Source organism: Bos mutus, chromosome 1 (assembly GCF_027580195.1).
Source record: "Bos mutus isolate GX-2022 chromosome 1, NWIPB_WYAK_1.1, whole genome shotgun sequence".
Lineage (NCBI taxonomy): Eukaryota > Metazoa > Chordata > Mammalia > Artiodactyla > Bovidae > Bos > Bos mutus.
In genome coordinates, this window is record NC_091617.1 from 65,921,231 (window position 1) to 65,934,077 (window position 12,847).

The following is a 12,847-nucleotide window of genomic DNA, read 5'->3' on the forward strand; positions in this document are numbered from 1 at the left end:
TGACCCCACCGACCAGATGATTCGAGGAGGAACTCTTACGTAGAAGTAAGATTTTTCTTAACTCTCTTATCCTGTCCCTAAAGCAGAGGGGCTTTTGTTCTTTAAGAATTTGATTCCAGCAAGAAATGTCAAGAAAAGACACTTCTGGCAGTATGGGGTAAGAGGTGAATGTTTAGGTGTAGAAATAGTAAAATGTTTTTATAAAAATAGGCAAATAGAAAACAAAATAGGAAACATGTATGTGAAAAAGAAAATGGAGAGGGAAATGGCAACCCAGTCCAGTACTCTTGCCTGGAGAATTCCAAGGACAGAGGAGCCTGGCGGGCTACAGTCTATGGGAACCCAGAGTCGGACACGATTGTGCAACTTTCACTTTCTTGTGAATTTCTCAGGTGGCCTGATATTCCCAAAGCCAACAAGAGACCAAAGCCACTGGTCACTAAGAACCCAATTATGTAGTTTTGAGAAAGGCATGTACATATTCACTGAAAACACTGAAAAAACTGTACTGAAATACTGGTTTATCTAGGCAGTGTGACTTCGGGGTCTACAGTTCACAAAAGTCCTCCAATAAGCATTTACTTTTTTTTCTATTTTAAACGGGTACTTTCCTAGGTGCAGAGAATACTTTGCAATGGCACTAGAAACCAAGACTCCGAAAGAGCATTCTTAAGGCCTCGGCCAAAACGCTGGACCGTGCGGGGCGGGACGAGGCAGCTACCCGCCGGGTCTGAGCGCTACGCACGACCCGCACGTTCCGCTCATCGCTAAGGCCCTGCCCACAGGGGCGGGCAATCACGCTCACGTCATGCACGCCCCGCCCGCCACCCTGCCACGCACGGCCCTCCGGCTCTGCCCTCACCTTCCACAAGCCCCGCCCACCACCCCGCCCACGGAGCTCTCGTCCTCACTTTCCCGGCGCTCGGTGACATTGAGCTCCCCCGCGCCACCGCCGGCCTTGGGGCACTGTGCTGGTCGGCGGAGTAGGCGGCCATGGGGAGCCTCCGCGGCCTGCGCCTGGTGGCTGGTGAGACGCGGGCGGCGCTGAGGGTGGGCGGGAAGCCAACTTGGCCGCTTTGGGTGAAGGAAGCCTGCAGCCCAATTAGGCCTGGTAGTTGCTTGGTTCTGTTACGCATTCCCCTCAGGTAGTTCGGGATCCTGTTTGCAGGGTAGTAATAGTGGGAGAGAGCAGGGGCTGAGAGCGGAATTGGTAAGCAGACATGCGTACTAGACAGGAGTGACCCTCGCACCAGGCTCTACATTCACCCAGCTGCCTCCAACTTAATGAGCCCTCGTTACGATCAGTTTCGCGACCCCCCCAGGCCCTGTGAGTCAGTTCTTAATGCACCTGCCATTCCTAGAACTGGTGCTTCAGCTTTCCATGAGTCTTAGTGTCCTCCTCACTCCCACCCCCAACCATCTCTAGAGTTTATCCCTCAGAGAAAATTTCTAGTCTGGGGTTTCCTACCCATTTGGTATCTGATTTGGCAAGAGATTTAAGGTCTCCCAGAATAGTAGTATTTGGTTTCCTAAAGTGGGGGGAGGACACATTTCTTTTAAATAATTCTACAATAAAGTACTTTGAATTTCTTAGAGGAAAGTGTTACGTAAACGCAGGACATGCGGTTTGTTTTCCTTGTAGACATTTGTATAATGACTTTTGGGAGTCAGAACTTAATTAGCCTTCTTGGGAACCAACAGAGCCTTTGCTTACTAGGGGCTTAGAAATCAAGAGTATTTGCCTTTTGACTGTTTTCTAGCACCGGGGCAAATCACTCTTTTGGTCTTGTTCATGAACTTTGATAATGTGTAATGATTGATTCCTTAGTACCAAAAAGTTGTTTAATTCACATTTTAAAGAGAGAATCGCCTTAAACTTAGTGATTGAGATAATGTAAATGAACATTGCAAATGTAAATGAAATAACGTAGAAAAAGTTATCCTTTGCATGGCTTATTTTGCATTTCAGTGGAGAATAGGCAGGAAAACTTGTTTCAAACTAAATATTATTTATTTCCTTTAAAACAAATACCCTTTCCACTAAAGAAGATTGATTTGTTCAGTTTTGATGAACTAATTTGCTTAAAATCTTTTGTATACATCCAGTTAACCTTTTTAGTAAGGTAAGCAAAAGAATCTCTGCTCTCTAAAAAATGTCTTGTAAAAGGGACTTTGACTATGGAACCAAGACTGAATGTTTTTAATTAGTTCATGTTCTTGCCTTGAGAATATTAATACATTTATGCACTATAAGGATTCCAAAACCTCTTGCAAACTTTTAAGAACTTTACTATTGAGCACTCAGTCAAAATAAAATTCCTTGAGCACTTTAAGGACAATTTGTTTTACTCCAGATAGATCCTCTAAGGATGTTATATGAGCAACTCTTTCCAAAGGATCTCTGAATATCTGATATTTTGTGAGCAACTCCAAGCAATCTGCTCTTTCACTCACTTTTGCCCATTTTATGTCTAAATACTTTCACCTGCATTGTTTTATATGATTGATTATTCATAGTAGCCCTCTTAGGTAACTCTTATCATCCCCTCCCTATTTTACAAATGAATAAACAAAGGTCTGAGGGTTAGATGACTTGTCCCAGTTCACTTCATCATAAAATGTTAGAGTCAGGAGATGAGTCAGTGCCCTCAAATTCTGGAACTTGTACTCTTTGCTTTGTTCGAGCTGCTTGTTCAGATATGTATGTACATGTATTTCTCATGGCTGACAGGGTCTATTTGGTGTGAAATGGAAGAGTCATCAAATGCAGGTTTACTTTGAAACTGAAGCAGTCATTCATATGCAAATAGTTTTCAAGTAAGAAGAGTGATTTAACTGTCAGCCTTACTAAAGGAATGGTAGATCAGATAGAAACACAATCTAGGCATACTTTACTTATCCAGAATATTGTTTGGAAGGCAATGGCAACCCACTCCAGTACTTTTGCCTGGAAAATCCCATGGACGGAGAAGCCTGGTAGGCTGCAGTCCATGGCATCGCCAAGAGTCAGACACGATTGAGCGACTTCACTTGCACTTTTCACTTTCATGCATTGGAGAAGGAAATGGCAACCCACTCCAGTGTTCTTGCCTGGAGAGTCCCAGGGATAGGGGAGCCTGGTGGGCTGCCGTCTATGGGATCGCACAGAGTCAGACACAATTGAAGCAACTTAGCAGCAGTACTTTAGGTGAATGAAATTTCAAAAAGCCAGAGCTTAATCCTTTAGATGATGGACCCTTATTTTTAATCATTTCTGTTGGAAATCTATACTTCCTTTAACAAACAAAAAGAATGTAGACTTTTATGATCTTGGTTTTGTTTTTGTCGATGTAGCTGTAGAAATAGATCAGTGTTGTTAACTTTTGGTTCTTGGACCTCTTCACAGATAAGAGGGCCTATGAACCTTGGAAATTACATTCGAATTTTTATGGTTGTATGCCTGTCTGGAGAAGAGAGGATCCATAGCTGGCATCCATTTGTTATTGTTCAGTCACTCAGTTGAATCCGACTCTTTGTGACTCCATTGACTGCAGTACACCAAGCTTCCTGTCTTTCACTATCTCCTGGAGTTTGCCCAGACTCATGTCCATTGAGTTGATAATGCCATCCAACCAACTCTTCCTGTCTCCCCCTTCTGCTCTCAATCTTTCCCTGTAGCAAGGTCTTTTCCAACGAGTTGGCTCTTCGCAACAGGTGGCCAAAGTATTGGAGCTTCAGCTTCAGCATCAGTGCTTTCAGTGAATATTGAGGGTTGATTTCCTTTAGGATTGACTGGTTTGATCCCCTTGCAGTCCAAGGGACTCTCAAGAGTCTCTCCAGCACCATAGTTCGAAAGCATTGGTTCTTTGGCACTCGGCCTTCTTCATGGTCCAGCGCTCACATCCGTATATGACTACTGGAAAAACCATAGCTTTGACTGTAGGGACCTTTGTTGGCAAAGTGACGTCTCTGCTTTTTAATACGCTGTCTAGCTTCTCTTCCCAGGAGCAAGCATCTTTTAATTTCATGGCTGCAGTCGTGTCCCCAGTGATTTTGGAGCCCAATAAAATTAAGTCTGTCACTGTTTCCATTTTTTACCTATTTGCCGTAAAGTGATGGGACTGGATTCCATGAAGTTACTTAGTTTTTTGAATGTTGAGTTTTAAGCCACCTTTTACACACTCTTCTTTCACCCTCAAGAAACTCTTGAGGTCCTCTTTGTTTTCTGCCATTAGGGTGGTGTCATCTGCATATCTGAGGCTATTGATACTTCTCCCAGCAGTCTTGACTCCAGCTTGAGCTTCATCCAGTCTGGGATTTAACATGATGTACTCTGCATATAAATTAAATAAGCAGGGTGACAGTATCAGCCTTGAGGTACTCCTTTCCCAATTTGGAACCAGTCCATTGTTGCATGTCCAGTTCTAACTGTTGCTTCTTGACCTGCATACTGATTTCTCCAGAGGCACGTCAGGTGGTCTAGTATTCCCATCTTTTTAAGAATTTTCCACGGTTTGTTGTGATCCACACAGTCAAAGGCTTTAGTGTAGTCAGTGAAGCAGAAGTGATATTTTCTGGAATTCCCTTGCTTTTTCTGTGATTCAGTGGATGTTGGCAATTTGATCTCTGGTTCCTCTGCCTTTTCTAAATCTGTCTTTGCATCTGAAAGTTCTTGGCTCACATACTGTTGGAGTCTAGCTTGAAGGATTTTGAGCATGACTTTGCTAGCATGTGATATGAGTGCAGTTGTGCTGTAGTTTGAATATTGTTTGGCATTGCCCTTCTTTGGGATTGGAATGAAAACTGACCTTTTCCAGTCCTGTGGCCACTGCTGAGTTTTCCAAATTTGCTGGCATATTGAGTGGAGCACTTTCACAGAATCACCTTTTAGGATTTGAAATATCCTGAAATGAAAAACCTAAAAGTTGGAATTCCATCACCTCCACTGGCTTTGTTCATAGTGATGCTGCCTAAGGTCCACTTGACTTCACACTCCAGGATGTCTGGATCTAGGTGAGTGGTCACACCATTGTGATTATCCAGGTCATTAAGACCTTTCTTGTACAATTCTTCTGTGTATTCTTGCACAATTCTTCTGTGTATTCTTGCCACCTGTTCTTAATATCGTCTGCTTCTGTTAGGTCCATGACTTCCCTGGTGGCTCAGACGGTAAAGCGTTTGTCTACAATGTGGGAGACCTGGGTTTGATCCCTGGGTCGGGAAGTTCCCTGGAGAAGGAAATGGCAACCCACTCCAGTACTCTTGCCTAGAAAATCCCATGGACAGAGGAGCCTGGTGTCCATGGGGTCACAAAGAGTCAGACACGACTGAGCGACTTCACTTTCTTTCTTTTTGTTAGGTCCATACTGGTTCTGTCCTTTGAGTCCATCGTTGCATGAAATGTTCCCTTAGTATCTCTAATTTTCTTAAAGAAATCTTTAGTCTTTCCCATTCTATTGTTTTCCTCTATTTCTTTGCATTGTTCCCTAAGGCTGTCTTATCTCTCCTTGCTATTCTTCGGAACTCTGTGTTCAGATAGGTATATCTTTCATTTTCTCCTTTGCCTTTTGCTTCTCTTCTTTTCTCAGCTATTTGTAAGGCCTCCTCAGACAACCATTTTGCCTTGTTGTATTTCTTTTTCTTGGGGGTGATTTTAGTCACTGCCTCCTGTACAATGTTACAAACTTCATCCATAGTTCTTCAGGCACTCTGTCTTATCAGAGCTAATCCCTTGAATCTGTTTGTCACTTCCACTGTGTAATCACTGGCATCGATTACTTAGAGCAATCTGTGCTAAGGTAAAAAGCACTTCTATGATGATTTGTAATTAGGTGGCTAGTGACCCATGCTACTGTGGGTACCATGAGGGTAAAGTGGGTCTGTTTTTACTCTGTCTTCACCACTTACCAGTGTCCAGCTCATAGTAGATAGACAATAGATATTTTTTGGAATAATTTTTTAATATTGTATTATTTTTTAAAGATAATTGTTTTTACTTTCTATACAATAATTACTACCCCAAAGGAATGAAATGGTCTTATAAGTATGTTTATTCACACCTTCAAAAAGTATTTGCTGCCCTAAACTCCTTTGACTTAATAGGAGATTTAAAAATGAATTTTTTATTATTATTATGCCAATGAAGTGGGCCATGAACAGCCTCCTTGTCAGTTTAACTCATGCCAAAGCATTAGAATCAAGAAATAACTTAGAAGTCATGTACCCTAATTTTACTGATGAGGCCAAAGAAGGAAATTGACTTGGGAAGGGTCACACAAGTACAAAGCTGGGAATATCTCCCGGCTCCTATTCTGATTTTATTTCTACTACAGTAAGTCCCCTGCATGTAAATGAGTTCCGTCCCAAGTCCAGTTTACCCGTAAGCCCAACAAAGCTAGCCTAGGTACCCATCTAACACAATTGGCTATATAATACTGTTGAAATAGGTTTATAATACTTTTCACACAAATAATATATACAAAATAAACACAAAAAAAACATTTTTAATACTACAGTACAGTGCCTTGAAAAGTACAGTGGTACAATACAACAGCTGGCATACAGGGCCATGTTTGCATATTTGAAAGTTCACAACTTGAAGATTCTTATGTTGGGGACTTACTGTACATTCTGCTCCTTCATTGTACTTTTTGTTTGTTCTTGCTAATCAGCCCTAAGTGAGTACATGCCCATTTTTACCATTTTATGCCTCTAGTCTTTGGCTTTGCTTATCACTCCCTCCAAGTCTTGCCAACGGTTTTTATCAAGCAACACTGTGTGCCCTATTCACTATGAAAGCTCTAGAATGAGTGGACTGCCATTCTTCCTAGGGCTAGAGCTTATTGCAATAAACAGATGTATATAATATATCTGGAGAGCCTATACAAGATAGTAGATATTAAGTGCTAGATTGCAGAACAGATTTTAAATGCTGCTCTGGTGTCCTGATTGGGTTCCTTTTAACTTTACACATATCTCTTTCTAGTTTCATAGTTAGCCTTGTTACATTGGTACCTAGACATCTGCCACGGCGAGGGTTTTTGGCAAAAGCTACAAATCAGGGCTTTTCCCCACCAGCCCCCTCCCGAGCATTCAGAGAAAGGAAAAGTAGTGTATGTTAGGGTTATCTACTGAAGGCTCCTTTGAAACAAAAGGGATGGAAGAGTGACATGAGCAAAGGGGCAGTAGAGAGTATGGAAAGGGTGTTGGAGGAGAAAGGGCAGTAGGGAGAAAGGATTATCTTGGATTGCAGGAGGTAATAGGAGATAAAGTATGGCCTTTGAAGATTTTAACCAGATGAATTTGGACAAAAAGGAAACCTTCAAGCAAAAGTCATTAAAAAACATTTTTGGAAAATTAACGTGATAGCTGCTACCTGTGAAGATATTACTGTAATCCATGGGTGAAGTAATGTGGAAATGATAAAAAAGGAATTTATCTAGGAAGTGTTTTGAAGAAACTATTCATATGACTTTGAGACATAGAGTAATGTAAGGAAGGACATAGAGACTAAAGTGGAGGACTGAAGGAGTATTGCCCCATTGTCAGAGATAAGAGAGTTGGGAAGGAATTTGGCATTTGGGAAATTGGAGATTTGGGAATTTGGCAGAGAGGATGGTGCACTATTGAGTAGGAGATGGCATTGAGTTATAGGTGAGGATGGAACCTTTCAATTAAAGACCTGAAGACAAAGGAAGAGTAGAGTTAGAGAAATATATGAGAGCCAACAGTTTTGAGCTGATTATTAAAACAGGATGGAGGAGCCCTCCATAAGTAGCGTGAAATAGAGGCAAAGATTGAACCCTGGAGGCCTGACATGGTGTAGACAATAGGAAGTGGCAGAGGATATTAAAGAAAGGAGACCCCAGAGGTCGGAGATGAAGGGGGGAATATGGCAGTGTAATGCACAGGAGGACTGAGGCCTTGTAGAAGGATGAGATCAAAGCTGGGAAGAGGAGAGTCTAATAGGTTAGTGATAAGATTCGAAAAGACATATTCATATGACTGGAAAGAGATCACTAGTTTACAGCAACTTTAGTAAATGGGGGAAGGAACATTGTAGTTAATGTGTGTTGATGGGGTCAGGGTAGTAAATACAAGCCACTTAGTCAGTCACTTGAGCTATGAAAGGAAGGAGATGGTATTTTATTTATAGGAGCTGTTGAGAACAAGTGAATGTTTTGTTCCAGATAGTGGACCCTCAGGGCCACTGTAGTATGATGTGTCAGGAATTCTCATCAACTACCAGCAGATGTGTAAATTGATTCAGCCTTTCTGGAAAGCACTTAAGAATCTTAAGGTTGGACCTAGAGATTATCATACTAGGTGAAGTAAGTCAGAGAAAGACAAATATATCACTCATGTGGAATCTAATTTTTTTTAAAAAGTACAAATGTTATTTCCATAACAGAAGCAGGCTTATAGATATCAACAACACAGTTAGGGTTATCAAAGGGAAATGTTGGAGGGAGGGATAAATCAGGAGTTTTAGAATCAACACACGCACCCTACTGTATTTAAGGACTCTACCCAATATTCTGTGATAACCTATATGAGAAAAGGTTCTAAAAAAAAATATACACACACATGTATATGTATAACTGAATCACTTTGCTGTACACCTGGAACTAACACAACATTGTAAATCAACTATACTCCAATAAAATTAAAATATTAAAAAAAAGAATCTTAAAAGAGTTCATGTCCTTTAACCATTGTATCCTTTAGCCCTCCACTACCAGGATTCTATATAAGAAAATAACCAGAAATGCCATTAAAGATTATGTAGAAAACTATTGATGCTTTTGATCTGTGGTTTTGGAGAAGACTTTTGCGAATCCCTTAGACTGCAAGGAGATCCAACCAGTCCATCCTAAAGGAAATCAGTCCTGGGTGTTCATTGGAAGGACTGATGTTGAAGCTGAAACTCCAGTATTTTGGCCACCTGATGCGAAGAGCTGACTCATTTGAAAAGACCCTGATGCTGGGAAAGATTGAAGGCAGGAGGAGAAGGGGATGACAGAGAATGAGATGGTTGGATGGCATCACTGACTCAATGGACATGAGTTTGGGTTAACTCCGGGAGTTAATGATGGACAGGGAGGCTTGATGTGCTGTGGTTCATGGAGTCGCAAAGAGTTGGACGTGACTGACTGAACTGAACTGAATTCATTGGAATATTACTTGTAATAGTGAAAAATGAGAAATAAATCCAGCTATAGAGAATGATTGAATTCAGTTTATATCCATTAGATGTTATGCAGTATCAGAAGTATTTTTTAATTAATGTCTTGGTAAAGTGTTTGTGACATAAGCAAGATATGGAATTATCTGGTAATGGAAAATGTATATGTTGTGTATAAGTATAGGAAGATGTCTGGGAAAAAATACACCAAGTTGTTACCCCCAGATGGTGTGATTATAGATGCTTTTGTTTTTCTTCATGTGTATTTTTAGTTTCCCAAATTTTCCATTATAAGCAAGCGTTACTTTTATAATATAACAGATTCTTTTGATTTGTTTAAGAGTGGGGAGACAGTAGTTGGCAAGAAAAAGGCAGTGGAAAAGATAGATCTAGAGGTTATGAGAATTTTGGTACAGCATCTCTCAGCAAGAAGGATCACAGATGGAACGGTTCAGAATGAAGGAAGAATTGTGTGGATGGATGAAACAGACGCAGAGGTAGGGAATCTGTTCTGTCACAAAACCTATTTAGGTCAACAGCTGAGGTAGAGAGAATTTCAAATAACCACTGTTGGGAGTTAGGGTTAGGGTTAGGGTTAGCTGAGATGTTGATGGGAGGATAAATGATTACCAAGGAGTAGCCCCTTATCACCGATAATTGGGCCCACCCGATACATGGATACTTTTCTTTCCATGAGAGTCCCTGCCCACTCTCCCCCACCACCCCCCCAGCCTCCACCACCTCAGCTTAAAAACTGGCCAGGTTCCAAAGGTTTATTTATAAATCTATTTTTTGAACTTTTAAGAATTTTTTTCTATGAAAGTAACATTTCAAATGTCAATTACAGTTCTAGCCAGCCCACAAAACTTATGATATCATTGTGTCTTGCCCATTTTTTCCTTATTTTTCACATCTGTTAGTTTCTTTCCATTGATACCTATAGGTATCCTCTTTCCTGTACACAACCCACTTGAACTTGTGACACCGCTTAAGAGGATGTTTCCACATTTATGTCTACCCACTTCTGCTCCCTTTGTCCTATTTCTCCCACACTCCTAGCCAGTCCTGCATTCTGCACTCAGATTTATCTGCCAGAGTCACCGTGGTTAGTTTTAGTTTCGTACTCAAAACTGCTTTGCCTGTTCCCCAAAATCTTCTTGGGGTTTGGCAGACAAAAGGACTGTCACTGTGGAGAAGCATAGACAAACACAGAGTGCTGAACCAGAGTGCATTAGGCCACTATCATCACTTAAGTTCTCAGCACAACATCAGCATGTCAGCAGCAAGGCTTGTGAGCATTGGTTGCCTGGCAACCAGATCCAAAATTCTATGTCACATACAAGAATAGGGCAAGTCAGTGTTTGAAGCCAGAAGAAATCCATCATTTGTCAGAATAGTTGCAGACATGAGATATCAAGCTGTTAAGGTCTCATCACTGAAGAAGCTCAGAGCATGTTAATGTTTCAGTCTTTTTCATTTGTTTTGTTGTGGTCAGCTTTTAGGGCAGCCCAGCTTTGCTTCCAGTGTAGAAAGCAAATCAGATCAGATCAGATCAGTCGCTCAGTCGTGTCCGACTCTTTGCAACCCCATGAATCGCAGCACGCCAGGCCTCCCTGTCCATCACCAACTCCCGGAGTCTACCCAAACTCATGTCCATCAAGTTGGTGATGCCATTCCAGCCATCTCATCCTCTGTCATCCCCTTCTCCTCCTTCCCCCAATCCCTCCCAGCATCAGAGTCTTTTCCCATGAGTCAACTCTTCGCATGAGGTGGACAAAGTACTGGAGTTTCAGCTTTAGCATCATTCCTTCCACAGAAATCCCAGGGCTGATCTCCTTCAGAATGGACTGGTTGGATCGCTTTGCAGTCCAAGGGACTCTCAAGAGTCTTCTCCAACACCACAGTTCAAAGGCATCAATTCTTCGGTGCTCAGCCTTCTTCACAGTCCAACTCTCACATCCATACATGACCACAGGAAAAACCATAGCCTTGACTAGACGAACCTTTGTTGGCAAAGTAATGTCTCTGCTTTTGAATATGCTATCTAGGTTGGTCATAGTTTTCCTTCCAAGGAGTAAGCGTCTTTTAATTTCATGGCTGCAGTCACCATCTGTAGTGATTTTGGAGCCCAGAAAAATAAAGTCTGACACTGTTTCCACTGTTTCCCCATCTATTTCCCATGAAGTGATGGGACAAGATGCCATGATCTTCGTTTTCTGAATGTTGAGCTTTAAGCCAACTTTTTCACTCTCCTCTTTCACTTTCATCAAGAGGCTTTTTAGTTCTTCTTCACTTTCTGCCATAAGGGTGGTATCATCTGCATATCTGAGGTTATTGATATTTCTCCCGGCAGTCTTGATTCCAATTTGTGTTTCTTCCAGTCCAGCGTTTCTCATGATGTACTCTGCATATAAGTTAAATAAACAGGGTGACAATATACAGCCTTGACGAACTCCTTTTCCTATTTGGAAACAGTCTGTTGTTCCATGTCCAGTTCTAACTGTTGCTTCCTGACTTATATACAAATTTATCAAGAGGCAGATCAGATGGTCTGGTATTCCCATCTCTTGAAGAATTTTCCACAGTTTATTGTGATCCACACAGTCAAAGGCTTTGGCATAGTCAATAAAGCAGAAATAGATATTTTTCTGGAACTCTCTTGCTTTTTCTGTGATCCAGCGGATGTTGGCAATTTGATCTCTGGTTCCTCTGCCTTTTCTAAAACCAGCTTGAACATCAGGAAGTTTACCGTTCACATATTGCTGAAGCCTGGCTTGGAGAATTTTGAGCATTACTTTACTAGCGTGTGAGATGAGTGCAATTGTGCGGTAGTTTGAGCATTCTTTGGCATTGCCTTTCTTTGGGATTGGAATGAAAACTGACCTTTTCCAGTCCTGTGGTTCTCTATTCTAAATGAGCTCTGAATGGGAATAAGAGTTCCGATTTCTCTGTGTGATATAATTACACTACCTTATTCTTCTTTATAGTAGGTCTACTGAGCAGCTACAAACATTTGACATATGACTTTATCATAATATAAAATGTAGTATTGATAGTTTACATGTAGGAACTTTGCCATCCTCAGGATAAACATACATTTAGTTTTTTCCACTTGAGACTTAAAATTGATTCACAAAACAAACTTTCAGAGTTCCTTCCTCAGACTTGCCATTTCCTATCACAGCAAACATTTCAGGACAAGCAGTATCCTATTTCAGTTCAAGAAGGATTAAATAGGCATTTGTGGGCTAGCATGAGAACCAGCTAAGTATTTAGATAAAAAAAATCTTTCCATGGAACATGAAAAAGGAACATTGTTTCCTCATAAATAATTTGAGAATGGGAATGTTTTTGATTTCCACAATGAAATTTTAATAACTCATCCATTTTATGAGCCTTTTTTTTTTTTGATATATGGTTGATTTACAATGTGTTAGTTTCAAACATACAGCAAAGTGATTTACTTGTACATATATATATGTATATATGTTATTTTTCAGATTCTTTTCTTTTATAAGTTATTACAAGATATCGAATATAGTTCCCTGTGCTATACAGAAGCTTTTCCCTGCTTTTTATCTATTTTATTTATAATAGTGTGTATCTGTTAATCCCAAACTCCTAATTTATCCCTCCTCCACCCTTTCTCCTTTGGTAACCATAAGTTTATTTCTATGTCTGTGA

At 40.8% G+C, this 12,847-nt stretch overlaps 1 protein-coding gene across 1 annotated transcript in view; it reads left to right on the forward strand.

Moving 5' to 3' along the window:
* Positions 1 to 870: 870 nt before the first annotated feature.
* Positions 871 to 12,847, forward strand: part of FAM162A (family with sequence similarity 162 member A) — a 40,725-nt gene continuing 28,748 nt past the window's right edge. Inside the window, exon 1 of the mRNA XM_005893421.2 lies at positions 871 to 1,027. Coding sequence (XP_005893483.1) covers positions 994 to 1,027 — 34 coding nt within the window. The 5' untranslated portion in view covers positions 871 to 993. The remainder of the gene's footprint in view (positions 1,028 to 12,847) is intronic.